The sequence below is a fragment of the Pogona vitticeps genome, chromosome 2, assembly GCF_051106095.1.
Source record: "Pogona vitticeps strain Pit_001003342236 chromosome 2, PviZW2.1, whole genome shotgun sequence".
Taxonomy (NCBI): Eukaryota; Metazoa; Chordata; class Lepidosauria; order Squamata; family Agamidae; genus Pogona; species Pogona vitticeps.
The window spans coordinates 79002321-79020318 of NC_135784.1; the positions used below are offsets into that span (position 1 = coordinate 79002321).

Consider the following 17998-nt stretch of genomic DNA (forward strand, 5'->3'; position numbering starts at 1 on the left):
TTGCACCCGTACCTCCTAGCATGAGCTGCCCTCTGCTCCTGCCAGAAGCCAAGATTGCGATTCCTAGACTGGATAAGTAATGATTAGAGGTTCCCAGCCAGCATTGTTGCTACTGTAACTATGGGAAACTAGAGGCTGGGTTGAGGTGAGCTCCCAGAAAATGGCTGGTGGATTTTTGTGTGCCTTAGTTTTCCGGCTTCTCTAGGTCAATATACACAACACAGGAGTGAGGAGGAACAGCTACATCAATATAGTATATCACAATTATATGTAGAAAAATAACATGCATTTGGTTTCGGTTTAGCATGTTTGAAATCAACACACATGGAAGCATGGATATATAATAGATTTGGCCTTACTTTTGTTGGAAAGTAAGGGATTTTACTTAGCAGTGAGAGGGTTGTTTATTTTAAATCACTTGAGAAATTTATTTATTTTCAATCATTTTGGGGGTTTGCCACTCACTGGTGTACCTTTTGTGCTCCCTCTACTTTTCTATCCTCTCTCTCTCTCTCTCTCTCTCTCTCTCTCTCTCTCTCTCTCTCTCTCTCTCTCTCTCTGTGTGTGTGTGTGTGTGTGTGTGTGTGTGTGTGTCCCTCCATCCATCTGTTTCTGTGCACATGTTTCTGTTTTCTGCAGGGAAACCTCTGTTCTAATTTTTTCCCTATCTGCCATTCTGTTCTAGCACTATGCCAGATTGAAAGAACAAAAAAGGGGGGGAAAGACAACAGCAGCACTTAGTGGCTGTGAGAGGCAGCCAGTGTGTGAGGGAAAACCTTCAAATGCAATTATTCTAAAAGCCCAAATAGTCCCCTTGATCAATAGAAAACAGAGTTTAAAAAGAGTTTAAAACTTTTCCCAAGAGGAGACAAACACTGATCCAAAAACCACACAACTGCTATGTGGCTTCAAATTCAAAAACCCCAATCCCTTTCCCAATTATTTCAATAGTGTAACTGTGGCCACAGAGAATAAAATGTCTCAAGCTGCAGATCAGAGAACACAAAGTAGTATGTTTCTTTTGATATTTAAGTATAAGACTACATCTTGGAGCTATATTATCTATCAAACAATATGCTCCAGTGATAGTAAAAGGAAAGAGAAAACAGGAATTCTCAAACATTTCAGAATAAATAACAGTGTTAGAATCATGCAGCTTAAGTTATTTATTTATTTATTTATTTATTTATTTGATTTATATCCCGCTCATCTGGTAAATCTATACCACTCTGAGCGGCTAACAGGAACATATATACAATTATAATAAAATAAATTAAAAATATCAATTAACAGAAAATGACAAAAATCATAAATAATCGTAAATAATAAATAGATAAAGAAGAGAAAAATAAATTAAGTTAGATTAGGTGCTGGCAGGAGGGAAGGCCTGGACATAGAGCCATGTTTTTAGTTGAGTTTTGAATGTACCCAGCGTAGGGGCCGCGCAAATCTCAGGAGGGAGATTGTTCCAAAGGCGAGGAGCCACCGCCGAGAAGGCCCGGTTTCGTGTCTTCTCCCTCCGGGCCTCCCTCGGCGTCAGGCTCCTCAGCCTCACCTCCTGGGTCGCGCGGGTGGTCCGGGTAGAACTTGGTTACCAAATCTATCTACACCACGGCTGGGCAAACTAGCCCTTCAGAGACTGAATGTACTGGGTTGCCCCTGTATTGTTTTCCCCCACACATCTGGAATTGCTCTTTGATATCTCGCTCTCAACACAAATTTGCCCGTCTTCTCCATCCTCCCACGGCCTAGACCAGCGATAGCGAACCTATGGCACGTGTGCCACGGCTGGCACACAGAGCCCTCTCTGTGGGCACGCGAGCCATAAGTTGCCATATAGAACTACTTACCCATTGTCTGATCCCGGATTTTGGCACTCCCCTCTGCTGGTGCAGTGGTCCAGCAGAGGGCTGCAATGGCGACCATTACCCAATGGGGGATTGGAGGACCGGTAATTTTTTGTTGTTGTTGTTAATGCTGCCGGGGGGGGGGGCACAAGCATTTAACTCTTGCAGTGCAGGAGCAGTTGTTTTTTCTAAATTAAACCTCAGTATTTGGGTTTTAGTTGCAGTGTTGGCACTTTGAAATAAATAAGGTTATGTTGTAGTTTCGGCACTCAGGCTTAAAAAGGTTCACCATCACTGGTCTAGACATTTTGTTTTTGTCATTCCTCATCCCTTTGCCCATCCTTCTTCTGCCTGTTTGTATTTGTTCTTCCCTTGTTATCTTAAATGACCACAGACTTCAAGATGTTCCCCAGGAGTTCCTTACATTTTTCTGGATTGAGAGCTCTGGATGAGATGTCCAACGCTCCGTCTTGCCCGGTGACTCTTAATCTTTTTCAGCCTGTGACGCCAGATACTGTGGACAAGGTGCTTGATCGCTGTCGGGCCACCAACTCCTCCCTTGATCCTTGCCTGGCCTGGCTAATCAAAGCAGCCAGGCCGATAACAACAGAATGGGCCACGGCAATAATAAATGGGTCTTTCCTTGAGGGCAGGGTTCCTCCTGCCCTCAAGGAGACACTCATTAGGCCCATAAGGAAGAAATCTAATTTGGTGGCAGACAAAATTGGCAATTATAGGCCCGTCACCAACTTTTCATTCATTAGCAATGTGGTTGAGAGGGTGGTGGCTGACCAGCTTCAGGGTCATTTGGATGAAACAGATGCCCTGGATCCATTTCAGTCAGGCTTCAGGCCGCGCCACAGTACATAGACGGCACTGGTCGCCCTGTATGATGACCTGTTGAGGGAGGCTGACGGGGTAAAACATCTCTGTTGGTCCTTATCGACATCTCGGCGGCTTTTGATACCGTTGACCATGGGATCCTCCTGGGGAGGCTCGCCAGGTTGGGAATTGGTGGCCATGCATTTGCATGGCTGCAGTCCTGCCTCGGGGAGCGTCCTCAGAGAGTACAGCTTGGGGAGAGGTTATCGACCCTGCAGACCCTCAGTTGTGGGGTTCCGCAGGGCTCAATCATCTCCCCAATGCTGTTCAACATCTATATGAAGTCACTGGGTTGGGTCATCAGGGGGTGTGGGGCATTGTGTCATCAATATGCTGATGACAGCCAGCTCTACATCTCCTTTTCACCTACTCCAGGAGATGCCGTTCTGTCCCTCCAGCACTGCTTGGGGACTGTACTGCAATGGATGCAGGAGAACGGGCTGAGGCTGAACCCAGACAAGACAGAGGTTCTGAGGGTGGATGCCCCCACTGTCGGCAGCTTGGGTGACTCTCTCTCATTTGGGGGGTGACCCTTGCTGCCAAGAGTGGGGTCTGCAGCCTGGGGATACATCTGGACCTAGCGCTCACCATGGAAACGCAGGTGGTGTTGGTGGTCCGGACCGCCTTTTTCCATCTTTGGCGGATAGCCCGGCTACGACCCTATCTCGATATGGGAGCACTCACTACCTTGATACATGTGCTCACAATCTCAAGATTAGACCACTGTAATGCGCTCTACGTGAGGCTGCCTTTGAGGTTGATGCGGAAACTCCAAGTGGTGCAGAATGTGGTGGCCAGACTCCTTAGTGGAGCGAGAGAACACCATCATATTTCTCCTATTCTGGCCCCATTGCACTGGCTGCCCATTCGGTTCCGCATTGACTTCAAAGTCTTAATGCTTACTTATAAGGCCCTAAATGGTTTAGGGCCTCGATATCTGGCGGAACGCCTACTCCCACCAAGCTCTACCCAGATCACCCGAACGAGTCAGGACTGAGGCTGAGAAGCTTGACACCGAGGGAGGCCCGGAAGGAAAAAACAAGAAACGGGGCCTTCTCGGCGGCAGCTCCTCGCCTCTGGAACAATCTTCCTCCGGAGATTTGTGCGGCCCCTACGCTGGGTATATTTAAAACCCAATTAAAAACATCAATGTTCATGCAGGCCTTCCCTCCAGTCAATATTTGATCTTTTTTCTTTATTTACCTTTTAAATTTATTTTTATTTTTTCCATCTTGTAGAATTTGTCATTTAATGTAATAACTTCTTGTGTTATATTTATTTGTCATTTTTATGTATGTATCTGGAAGCCGCCTAGAGTGGTCAAAAGACCAGATAGGCGGGATATAAATAAAATAAAATAAATAAATAAATAAATGGATGCATACTTCCTCTCATATTAGTTTAGCAGTATGGAGACAGAAGGTGGGCCAGACTGGGCAGTCTGGAGCAGCCCACTGCAGACACCCAAGTTGTTGCTTGCATCTAGCCTCTACCAGGAAGCTCAGCAGAGCCATATGTAACCAGCAATTTTGGCAACTGGGGCAAGCAACACCATCTTCTGTTAGCTCTGCCATGAAACATGGGCAATAATCCTGCTCCTGCCCCTCCTGTGAAGCCAGAGGAGAATATGGTATCACCCCGAGAAAAAGAAAAAGTGTATGCATTTTGGGGAAAGGGGGAAATTAGAGGGTACATTGCTGGGAGGTATTGCTGTTTATTTTCTTAATACTCACCAACAGATTCAGTTGTAGATTTTGGTGCCGTCTAAATTTCGATGCCTTGGGGCCAAGCCCCAGTTACTGCCTCTTAGAGACAGCCCTATAGCTTAGAGATGGGGAGAGGGAGAACCAGCCATGCAGCTTTGTGATTTATTTTGCCCTGGTTCTAAAGTAGTCCTGGGAGTTGGGGGCCCAGACAACCCTGTCACTCAGCACTTCAGAAGGTAACTGCATAGCAGGATTTCTCCATTAGCCAAATCAAATTATAGGCTTGAGCTACCACATCTCATGCCAGCAAAAACCTTGCTTCTGTGAGACTTCAAGTGGAGCGTTCCTGTTCACGATGCCCAAATAGCACACCTCTTTTTCTTGGGCAAAGTCCTCTTGTCAACATTTCTCCCAATACCTTATTTAACAACCTCCCCGAAGGCTTTTGAGTCCTTCCTCAAATGTCACGTGCTTTCCCCCCTTTAAACTGAAGGCTCTAAGGAACAGATTGTCACCAGTAACTGATCAGAGCATCTCTCTCTGCATACCCAAAAGTTACTGCTACCCCAGCAGTTTTGTGGTTCTAGGGAATTGTACCCTTGATGGGGGGGGCAAGCCTTTCCTACATTGTGGGTGGGAAAAGGGCACCCGTTTAGATGTCATTGGACAGCAACTCCCTGGAGCTCTTGCTGACATACTCGGTGCTGCAGAATGTTGGGAGCTGTGGTCCATATTTGGAGGGCTGCACTTTGCCAACCTCTGGTCTAAGTCCTCTGAAGTCAGGCTGCTGCTGCTGCTGCTGCTATGGAATGAAGTTTGTTCAGATGTTGGATGGATGGATGGATGCAATGCACCCAACCAGGCTTGGAACTTTCCTTAGCATGTTCCACGGCCACAATGGTTGCTCTTCAAAAGATGTGACCTGATGTTTCAAAGCTGACTAGGGAGCCCAGCAGAATCCAAGCTTGCCGTCTAAGGAAAACCAGAATGTGGCACCACATCTTCAGATCGTCCAATTAAGGGTGTGATAGGACCAAGCAAGGGTGGTGGTGGAGCTGTGGAAACCCTACACTGAGGTTCTATGCCCAACAGGACAGTCAAAAGAAGATATTGTCTTCATTTGATTGTAAACCCCATTTCATAAGGGAGTCATTTCTGAGTCTTCCCCTTCAGAAAATGAATTCTAGAAGCATGGTATCCTTATCATACATTCTTACATTATTCTATCTGTAACGCTCAAATCTGTTTTTCTGCCTTAGCATTTTCTCCTGCCAGGAAACACCTGGACATTCTGCATAACTCTTGGACAGCCACCGGAGGCTGCTGTTTCTCCAGTGAAAGGAACATAGAGAAGGCCACCTACAAAGAGACCTGAGCAAGAGGAAGGGAGGAAGGAAGGTATAGCAATGTTTCTGAGATTGCCTAAAGGCCCAGAAAGTAATTATGCCATGGCTCCTAATTACTGAACTGCAGATTATCATTTGTGTTATTGTCAGTAAAGTACATTCTCTAATTCTGAAATTTAATGAGATTGTGCTATTTTTGACCAAATTGGTGAAGTTTTGCTCAAACAGCTGCAGACCTAAAAACAAAATTGGGTCCCACAGCCCCTAAACAATAGCTGAATTGCAAAATCTTCATTTCAGTGGCAAGTGCTTACAAAAACAAGCAGTGTTCTAGATTTTCCCCTTGACCCACACCAAGCCATGCGTGCAGAAAAAATTTTCATTGGTCTTTACTTAAACATCCCCATGTATTGAATGTGTCCTAATACTAGGTAGGTGTGATGTATCAGAATGTACATTGAGGCTGATTCAGTTTTTCAAGGCAGACAGAAATATTAATGGTATCCATAGATAATTTACATGAGCATTTTATAGTGCACTCTGAAGCAATGGACAAATCTTTGGGAATGTTTTAAAATCCAGAATACCGTAGTTGCAAATGGCAAACTTGTCAAGGATAATTTCCATTCTGAGACAGAACCAGGTCTATGGTAATCAGCAGCCATGTTGAACAGGTGGGCAAACTGCTGATTCATACAAGATGTGTATTTTAATATGAAGTTATGTCTGAGTGATGTAATGTCCTTACTGATAGGCCATGTTTAAATGTACATGAACATAAATGTGTGGGACAGTGGAGATGGTGTTGGATCTCTTCCTAATGAGTGTGAGAACATCTGTATATACTTGTAAATATACATGGTGTTTTGGGAAGAAGCTGCCTGTGTTTGTATGTTATTCTACTGGACCGCCTGGACTGACTTAAAACTCCACTAAAATGCTGCAGATTCCTCCAACGAAACTCTTGAAACAGTCCATGATTACATGGACTGATCCAAGCTTGGAGTGCTAGGTTTGAAAATTAATTCATCAGTGTCAAATGGTGGAATTAGAAGTTTAATTTGTTACTGTTAATGTTTAAAACTAAAAACACTTCATTTTTCAAATTAACATGAACATGTTAATTCAAACATTCCTTCTGAAAACTAACTTTAGTGGCGCATTCGTTATGAGAGTCTTAAAATGTTCGCCTTGTTGCTTCATAATCATCTTCCCATGTCTTGCACTGTTGAACTACAAATCCCATACTGTTGTTAATGGCAGATGATGGGGCAAAATGTGTCTGAAAACTATGAAACAGAGGTTGAAAGAAATGGTTTTACCTTGAAAGTGGAACTCATTTCCTCAACCTCAGGGAAAAGAAGGTCCATGCATTGCCAACCACATGGTCTCTACACAGAAAAGTGAGGAACAGGCCCTGGACTGGCAAGAAGTTTAGGTGGTCTAATATTCAACACGTTGGGCTTTTAGAACAAACGACAGGGCACATTGTGCTACCAAGATAAAATAAAATGAACTTTCAAGGTTACAGTTGTCTTGGTCTTTAAAAGTGCCAGAAGGCCTGTTCTTGCTGCAATAGAACAAAAACCTCCTTATTCTGGTTCAAAATAGAGATACACTACAGATATACTGGGTGGGGTGGGGAACCACTTGAATCATACCAACTTCCTCTTTCATAGAGGCTACTGATTTTGTGCTACCTTCAAACTTCTAGAAGAATGTTTGAAAAATTATCCATGGAACACTGAAGTCAGTATTTTACTTAACGATCGGGATGAAGAACACTTCCCCTTTATATATAGTTTTATTCCTCCTAGCTGGCACACACTACTGTATATCCTATAGTAGGATCACTAAATTTGTTAAACAAGCCATGGAAGGATGGAACTTATTGCCTGCTTCACAAGTTCCTCAAGTTAATTTCACATCTTGTTAAAAAAAATTGAGAATGCTTATTTTAATATTTTATTACTCTTATTATATTTTAATGCTTGTTTATACACACTCACATTAGATTTCAAACATTATTTTTAAGACTGGTTTAATTTATGCTCTTGCATACCGCCTGATCAGTTATAAAGCAAAACAGTATGTACTGTATGGATGTATGTAAAATACGATAAGTTAATAGATATTCAGTTATTCATCAAACAGGGAGGGGGAGAAGCAGCATGTGATCTCATCCTGCTGGGCATTGCATTGTTGTGTATTTGTTAAACATGATCCAGGTATCTTCTATTTGAAATCTTCTATTTTAGGGACATTACCTATTTCTCAGAACCCAGGCAGCAAACCATCTACTAAAAAAAATCTGACCCCCAGCAACAACAGAGACCATGATTCATGTCCACAGGCATATGTAAACATGAGCCGGATCAGGTGGAGCATCAACCTTTAGGCCAGTGTATTTATGAAGATACTCAGTCATCCAGGTGAGGTTATCTGGAAGGTGAGTCATGGCAACTGGACTTCTTTCTTGTTAGGCTGAAATGTTTTACTACTCATCCAAGTATTTCATCCTACCAACTCTCCTCAGACTGAAGACGCTACTTGGATGAGTAATGAAATATTTCAACCTAACAAGAAAGAAGTCCAGTTGCCATGACTCAACTTCCAGAAACTTTAGGACAGTGGTTCTCAGCCTTTGGTCTTCCAGCTGTTTTAGACTTGAGGATCCCTCAAAATTGGCCATGCTGTTTGGGGTTTTGAGAGTTGGAGTCCAAAATGGTTGAAAGGCCAAAGGTTGAGAACCACTGTTTTAAGGGGGGGGGGGGAAAGGACTATAGCCAAATCTGAAAGAAGTGTCCTGAAGATTCAGGCCAAAACAGGTAAGAAAAACAAATAAAAATATGTTTGACTCCACCTAATTTTGTCATGAAAAGTTTGCTGCTATCACAGTTACACCAACATTGTGGGTGCTGTGCATCATGCTCTGTCAGTTAGTGTTCAAAAATATTCCCAGAAAGAGGAAAGAAACAGAAGTTGGATGATGTCCTGGAGTCGAATTTTGTTGAACAGGGATGAGCCAAGAATGGGGACATGTGACAGAAGACTAGGTTTGCTTCTATGCTAGAGCCCATTGATATAGCATTTTTTTTTGGTAATTCACTTAAAATAGAATTCAAACTAAAGTTCCACATAGCCCTTTAATAAAGGGCTATATTATGCAGCAATGGCTATATCCTGAGCCAAGATTTTCCTATAATATCTGTGAACATTCTCAGTCATCCAAGTGAGGTTATCTGAAAAGTTGCCATGACTCAACTTCCAGATTTGTTTAATCATTGGTAGGTCCCTTCAATAAAGTGTCCTGGAAATTATAACTGAATCTTGATGGTCACTGGATTAAAAGTAACTGGGTGGATAGCTCACTGAACTGGGTACTGCAGAACTAGAGGCTGCGAGTTCAGTTCTCCACCATGAGAGCTTGCTTGTGAAGCTTTCGGTAAGCTGCAGTCCAAGCTTGGCCCCAGAAGAATGGAATGGGAAACTATTTCTGAGTACTCTTACACCAAGGAAACCCTAGAAAAGATCATCATAAGTTGGAATCAGCATGATGGTGTGCAATTAATTAATTAGGTCTGATAACTAACTGCTTGATTAGTCTCTCTAAGATGTACCAGTATCTGGTGGTACAGTGTGTGGAGAAGCTTTACAATCAATATCTTCTATTTATGATTCCCCACCCCCACCCCTTTTCTTGAAATAGCACCATTTCAGAACAGAAAACGAAAAGCCATTACCATAATCACCATAAGAGACAGGGGCAGAAATTTATCCAAGGCAATTAAAAATATTATTAAAGGGACAATTAATTAGGTACTCATAACTCCTGCTGAGATAGCAATAACATAAGCTAAAGCTACAAATACTGGAGGTGTTTAATTAAAGATACATGACAAGAGACCTTAAATAACTCAACAACACTTTCCTTTAGATCTTGGAATTGTTACTTCAACAATTTGCTTTAAAAGCAATGGAGCGCTCATTAGTCAATAAGTTTTAGAAGGGACACATTATTCATTATTGCAATTGTACTGCATAGATGCTTTCCTGTCAATTATGTTTTTAATTTTTTTTAAAAGCCACTTAAAAAAAACCTCTTCCTTTGAGAATAATGTTTCCTCAGCAATGAATAAATGTTACTTAGTATTCTAAATAAAAATATACCCAAACACTGATGTTTGCCTGGATTTTCTTCAGCATTTAAAAGTAATGACATTGGTCCTCATTATTATTTTTTTTAAAGCAGAGAGTGACATTATCGTTAATGTATTCCTTTCAAACTCCTCTTTATCTCATGGACAGGCTAATGCTGTGATTATATTGATTTTCCTTTGCAAAATGCCACAAATCCAGTCTTCTGAAGGAGGTCTGGATTGAGCTGGAACAGAATCAGTGTAATTTACCTATCAGTGGATGAAACATAAAACTTGACTGAATAAAGGATAGCAATTCTAGCAGAAAAGGCGACTGGGCAGGTATAACTTTTTGATGAAAGATGGGTCTGAGGTGTTGTGGGAGGAATGGAGTGACAGCAGGAGGAAAAGCCAGAGGTGTGCCGAGTGTGGGAGACCGAAGGGACAATCAGTTTCACTAAAATCAGAGATGCTGTGGCAGTGGCCTAAGAGCACTGGAAAAAAATAAGAGTTGAATTGTGGATCAAAAAGATGAGTCACTTGATGAGTTGCTCCGGAATAGCGGTGAACTCCCCCTTAGCTAACAGAGAGCTATATGTGTGGAGGGCAAGAAATACAGCAAGTTGTATTCAACAGCATCACCACACTGACCCTAGCAGAAGACCCGCGGAGCAGGCAGAGTGGGCTTCAGCCAGTGGAATGAGGCCATTCCTCTTTTCACTGTAGCTGACTCTTCCTGATCGGCTTCAAACAATTGTGGAACTCTTTGGAACAACATATAGGGACATGGTGGCGCTGTGGGCTAAACCGCAGAAGCCTGTGCTGCAGGGTCAGAAGACCAAGCAGTTGTAAGATCGAATCCACACAAAGGAGTGAGCTCCTGTCGCTTGTCCCAGCTCCCGCCAACCTAGCGGTTCGACAGCATGCAAATGCAAGTAGATAAATAGGGACCACCTTGGTGGGAAGGTAACAGCGTTCCGTGTCTAAGTCGCACTGGCCATGTGACCACGGAAGATTGTCTTCGGACAAACGCTGGCTCTATGGCTTGGAAACGGGGATGAGCACCGCCTCCTAGAGTCGAACACGACTGGACAAAAATTGTCAAGGGGAACCTTTACCTTTACCTTGGAACAACATGGCAGAAGGCACAAGCATAGTGGGCATGAGTGCGCAGAGGTGGGTATTGCCAAATATTGCCCCACACCCCTTTCTGTTGATGTTAGCCACCAATGGATCTGACAGCTCTCTGTTAGCCGGAAAGACACCACTGGATACAAAGCATAATACACAAAACAGCAAGATTTTATAGAATACACAGATCATCTGTGCATGCCTGCAGGGAGTAAGTCCAAGTGTACTACTCTGAGATGTCTGTGCCAGCTTTCTCTGAGGTATTCAGTAATGGAATAGGAATGTGAGATTGCTGATCAAGAAGAAACAGTTGCCAGTGAAGTTAACTGATGCTGGAGTAAAAGCAACTGAGAAAATGCCTATGTCATTCTTCTTTTCCCCCTGATATTTTCATATGCTTTAATTACCTACTGCAAGACACAGCAGGCACTGCTTAATATCCACAGTGGTCCCTAAACCTGCATTTAAATTCACAACAACTACAGTTTCACAACAGCTACAGTAAATTCACAACAGATACCACGATCAAATAGAGATGTGAAATCCTGGGGAGGGAGGACAGAAAAAGTGGGAAAATACGTTCCTCATGCTTTCTGGGGTAATGGTGAGGAGGTCTCTCCTGAGAACAGAGGCTCACCAGAAAAAAAAGAGGGACACCTAGCTTTCCTTTCCTTTATATTTATATTGTCTATTTAGGAAGTCAACAGTAGCTAGATAGTGGTCAACAAGTAGATTCACTTTAGCTTGGCAAGGAAATCCTCCTCTTGGTTTTTAGTAAAGAAATGACAGCATTTATTTGCTGCAACTAAAAATGAATCCCTTAGGATTTCTTATCACTAAGCATATCTCTTTTTGTTGGTAGAACGGGCAATTAACTAGATCCCACAAACCTGATGTCTGCGCTCTCCTTCTGTGAACAATACAGCAACAATTAAGCTCTGAGATACTGGTCTTCTACTGACACATCCTGTTGTTTTCGTGCTTGTTCTACCTCACCAGTGGGAGCAGGTTTCTCAACACTGATCTGCTATAAAACAGGATCCCCTTTCATCAAGGGCAAGAGGTTACTCACCCGATAATCACTGGAGGTGACATAGAAGATGGGCAGGAAGGCTAACCATATGATGCATGTGGTATACATGGTGAACCCAATGAACTTGGCCTCGTTGAAGTTTTCAGGGCATTTCCTAGTCTTGAAGGCATAGACCGTACATAAAACGATCAAGAGAACATTATAAGTAAGCGAAATTAGCATACTTGAGTCCCGATTGTTGCACTTGAGGGTGACGATGTATCTTTTGTCAGGCTCCGTCTCCTTTCGTGTGCCAGGAGTCTCCACCATGAGCCAGATGACAACAATAATTAGCTGGCAAGAAATAAGAGCCATGCAGATGACCACCTGTGAGGTGGGACTTATGAATCGTGGGCGCTGCACCCCCTCTTTCACCCCACTGAAGATCCGAGCAATGCGGTTTGTCTTGGTCAAGAGGGCAGAGTAGCAGACAGCGAAGGAGGTGCCCAGGCCTAGCCGACGCAAAGTACACACCACTGTAGAGGGCTTGGCAATGAAGATGAAAGTCATGCTGTAGCACATCAAGACTCCAGTGAGCAGGATGTAACACAGTTCACGACCAGAGGCCTTCACAATGGGGGTGTCATTATTCTTAACAAAGACCCCAAAGACAAACAGAGTGGAGAGGAAACCGAGGCAAGAAATAGTGACCGGCCCAATAGCCCAGACATCCTTCCAGCGAATGTATTCTTGGGGTAGCTCATAGCACCCGTTGAGTGTCTCATTGGGCCAGTAGCCAAGACCACAGTCTCGGCAAGTGAGCTCATCCAGCAAGTACTCGTAAGGCTGGCAAGGAATGCATATCCAACAGCACATGTCCCCAGGCTGCATGCTCTTCATTTCATTCTTCTTGCAGGGGTCACTGCACTGGGAAACCGGGATGGAGGTCTTCACCCAGGGGATGCGGCTTGTGTTTAGAATGAGCCCTTCGGCCCAGTAGCCCACTTTCTGATAACGGTACCTCCCATTGGCTTTGTGGTAGTTGAAGATATTGTAGCGACCGATGCCATCCCCACAGAGATCAAACCGGACAGTACTTTTGGTGTCTAAGGATGGTCGAAATGGAGCTGGGAAGCAGAATACAGAAATCCCAATTAAAATTATAGAGGCATGCATGGTTACAACACCAGATATCCACACTTAACTGAATCTGACTCTGCAAATATCTGCCAATCTGCTTCCCGAGGCATCTCTACAGAGAATTAGCTACAAAGAGTTAGCATGCTTTGAAAAGAAAACTGTTTTTTTTTCTTTCCCGCACTGACAAAAGAAATCAACAAGAAAAAGAAATATTGGGGTAGAAAACATTTCACTAGCATACATATTTAAAGCAAGTATTTGCTTCATTAATTAAATCAAAATGAATTGTAAAGTCAGTAGTTTATAAGTGCACCAGAGCAAACTAAGATGTTTTGCCTTTCTGTGGTGTCAATTGCAAATGTTATGATTGCTTCAGCATGCCTTATGGGTCTGTATTTTCTGTTACTTTTGCTTTCAGTACTGTCATTTTGCCATCAAGGGACTCACCAGAGAACAACCACAATATAAGAGCAAGCTTGTAGCTATATAATTGTATTTTCATTTTAGTAAAAGGAAAGTTTTTGAAATAAGCATCTCATGCACCTCCTTTCATTGATCAGGACCAAATTAAGGAGTGAATTAGATGTGTGCAGCAGGAAAGGAAGCACTCTAAAACATTGGCTCACAATGTCTTCCACTCCAAGGACTGCATCTGATGGCAGAGGTGAAGGGAGAAGGGCTCCATAGGTATATGTGCTCTGTTCACACATGCATTCATAGTTGCTTTCTCTTCAGTCACATCTCAGCATAAACACAGCCCATGCACACATTATATTAGAAAAGTGTGGGGTGCACCCAGAAAAGTTGAGGGCCACTTGCAGCCACTCATCAGAGCCTTTGTATCTGTGCAATATAGCCTCTATACCTTTTTTTGAAAGAGTTGATCTGTATGCCATCAAATCTCAAGATAAGTCTCACCTAGCAATACTACAGCTTGCTCTGTACTAGCACAAGAAGCAATGGAATTAAAGATGCTGTAATGATTTTGTTTTTGTTGTTCTGAAAACTATGTATCTAAGGGTGTGGCACAATTGGTTAAAAATGTGGGAAATACTCCAGGATTGGGTTGGGCTGATTTTTTTTTCCTGTTGACCACATTGCACAAAAGGAAATGTGAATCAGCACAGAGTTTTCCCTCCCCAACCCATAGTTTTTCCTCCACCACTAGGGCTTCCACATTTTGAAAAACGGATGCATTCACATGTGTTTAGGCAGTGTGATTGCTTGAACTGATTCAGAAAAGCTGCCGCACCAGCACACACTCATAGGAATGGTGAGCAAAGCTAACCATGGGGGAACATGTTTCTCTGAAACATTGTTTACATGAGAACAATTTAGAGGACTTCTCTCTGTTAGCAAGATCTCTTTCTCTCTCCTTTCCCCCACTTTTTCTTTTTTTTAAAAGCCTGGGACTATTACTATTGTATTAGGCCACCTAGATACCCCCTGCAAAACGATTACAAGAGGAGAAAATGAAAGGTGGAAACCAATGTTTACAACTGATTAGGTAGTTTCCTTGTAACTATTCCTCTTGGAGGACTACAAGAGATCTGCAAACAAGCTGCACACAAGGCTTTCTCCCTCTCTCCCTGTGCGGCCACTTCAAGCAAACAGACCTGGGAAATCTATATTCCCCTGAGCAACTCCACAGAAGATGAATGCAAGTGAGTTCATATTTCCGTTGCAGTGTATTCGCACCCTAACATAGGTAGCCCAGGAACAAAAGGGGGAAATTCAACTAATGAAGTTTTTCTCATGAATGTACTGTAATTACATTGGAAAACATTTATTTTACCCACATGATATAAAAAGCAGTGCTGGGGTCTTGTCAACCACCTTAAACTGAGGCCAAAACCTTGCCTCCTATATCTGCCCCCATCTAGTATTTCCTTTTGATCACATCCCAGGTCTTTGCACTTTCCAAACCACTCCCATGGCTTACCATCAAAGGTCACATTGAGCATGAACTCCTTGTAGAACTTCTTGCCATTTACCGGCTTCATGGAGTCACAAAGCTTGGTGGCGTTGGGGCAGAGAGCTTGATACATGTTATGAAGGGCATGTGCCATTGCATAGACTGCGTTGACGACAAACATAATCTTAGATTCCTGCTCAAACTTGCCTGTCTTCAAGGAGAAGTGGCTACAGTTTTGGTGGTGGAAGCTGCACTGAAACTTGTGTTCCCAGAACTCCCGAAACCAAGGATTTCGGCTGTTGTTGTAAGGATCTAGGTTCCGGAAATAGACGGCGAACTCTTGTATCGGATAGGATGCCAGTTCAATAGTGATGGCCCCATCAGCTACTGGCTCACTACCCGCCACTACGCTCTCAAGGGCACCCCAGCCATCACTGGCCACCCAGGTAAAGGACACATTGATCCTCTGAGCAGCTGCCAAAAGTTCCCGGGCATCTTCACTTCGGGTGAACAGAACCACCACTCTTGCACTGGGCTTCTGCAAGAGTGCCTTAATCACCCCATCAAAAGTCTTCTTGTTCATGGATCGGCCCACTTTTTCCGAGGTGGCAATGCAGATGTTGCGGGCCCGGGCTTGCAGTTCAAAAGCTTCGATGCCTGTTTCTCCATAGTCACCTTCTGAGGCTACTGTGGAAACGTAGGTCCAGTTGAAGAACCGCAGGATCTCAGACATAGCCTTCGCCTGATAGAAGTCTGGTGGGACGGTGCGAGCAAAGTAATCATAGCGAGTCTTGTCACTGAGCTTGGCACTGGTGGAGGCATAGCTGATCTGAGGGATCTGGAACAGTCGCAGTAAGTTAGCCACCTGAAGGGAAAGAAAAGTGAGGAGGGAAGAGCCTTGATGAGCAACTGTGACGGTGCATACCATAGCAATACTGGTGGTGAAAGCCTATTCTGTTTAATCCAGATTGAAAATGTTACCATTTAAATGATAGGTACCTGTTTGGCCTCTGAAGAAGGAGGAGGGGACAATAATGTCCTGTGTAGACTGGGGTGGACAATACTGCATAGGTCACATTCACTACAAACATCATCTGGGGTTCCTGCTCGCACCTAACCATCATCTGTGGCCCCTGGTAACCCCCGTAGAGTCCAATGCATTTTATGGGGAGAAAACTGACACAAAAATTCCCTTTGTGCCTTCCAGGGGTTGCAGAGATAATTTTGCCATTTTTACACCAACCTCCCCCCTCCCACACACACACTTCTTAATGATTTAAAAAGGAATGAGTGTCTGGCCACTAAAAGATGTAAGGAGCTTTTCTAGTTTTAAAAAAAGATATCCAATTTCTTAAAATTTATTTTTTAAATTTCCAAAACAAATCCAAGGATACAAAATACTTACTAGTACAATCTAAACCACAGTGCACCCCCATATCCATGGGACCCTTTGGAGCAATATTTTTAATACGAACCTCCTTTCAAAAATTGTATTGATTGTTGTTTAGAGGCTTTCCCCTTTCCTTTCACTAATATGAATTAAATAATTCTACCCCATATAGCATAAAAATATTTGAATTTATTTCCCCTCTTTTCATCTTAAGTTCAGTAGTCAATTTCTCATTTAGTGCAATGTCCCATACTTCATTATATCAATTTTCTAATTTAATATCTTTTTTATCTTTCCAGAATTTAGCTATTAATATTCTAGCACTTGTCATAAAATTGGAAATCAATTCCTTTGATCAATAATCAAGTTCTATCTTATCAAAAATTGACAACAAAGCAATTTTAGAATTCAATTCAATCTCTTTTCCAAATATATCACATATTTCTTTAAAAACCAGTTTCCAAAATTTCTGAATCCATTTATACACACACCACATATGATAATACATGCTATTTCTTCATCACATTTCCAACAGGCCTTAGAATAGTCTGAATTTATTATATTCAGTTTCACCAGAGTCATATACCACTTTAAACTAATTTTTTTAAAAATTTCTTTATTCTTACTGACATTAATCTTAAAACTCTCATCTTCGAAATGTTTGTCCAATCCCCTATTTTAATTTCTGTCTTGAAATAATTTTCCCAAATTGATTTCAAACCTTCTGTTTCAGTCTCTTTTTCCTCTTGTTCCAAAATTAGGTTATAAATTCTCCTTACTACTCCCTTCCTCAAAGCATCTTTCTGCATGTCTTCATGTGATTATAGAAATTATTTGTACTTAGTACATTCTCTACATTTGCCATTAGTTTTCAAGCATTTATTTGTCCAACTATCTAATTGAATATAATTATACCATGATAGTTTATTAGTTTGAATTTTAACTATAATCTGATCCTTCAATCTCATTTTAATCATCCAATCCTTCAATCTGGCAACTTTTTTGTCCTTAAACAAATCAGCTAAAGCCTTCATGTTTGCTGGGAAATTTTCTATTTCAGTCACTAATTTTAGTGGTGAAGTAAAGGGACATAACATCTTTTTATTTCTGTTCCATATATTTAGCACGTTTCTTTAAAAAGGGGTTTTCACCTTTATTGTATTTCTTTTTACTACATTAAACAAATATTTTTCAACATTCCCATTTATTTCTGAGGATTCCATATCCCACCAAATTTACCGTCCTTTGTTGTATATATAATATCTCCAATAAATCTTAACTGATTCGCTATATAATAATTTTTTATATTAGGAATACTCAAACCTCCATTTTTTGAGCCTTATACCAATATCTTTTATTTATTCTAGATTTTTTACCTTGATTACAAAATCCATTAATTAATCCCTGCCAATACTTTAAATCTTCTTCTTCTTGTACTGGGAGCATTCTGAATAAAAAAGTAATTTTTGATAATATTTTCATTTTGATCA

General features: G+C 42.1%; 1 protein-coding gene across 1 annotated transcript in view; it reads right to left on the reverse strand.

Moving 5' to 3' along the window:
* GRM2 (glutamate metabotropic receptor 2) overlaps positions 1 to 17998 on the reverse strand; it is a 158171-nt gene that overhangs the window by 12075 nt on the left and 128098 nt on the right. Inside the window, exons 3-4 of the mRNA XM_020803853.3 lie at positions 15146 to 15983; positions 12124 to 13190 (exon numbers count right to left, since the gene is read on the reverse strand). Of these exons, the coding sequence (XP_020659512.1) occupies positions 12124 to 13190; positions 15146 to 15983 (1905 nt within the window). The remainder of the gene's footprint in view (positions 1 to 12123; positions 13191 to 15145; positions 15984 to 17998) is intronic.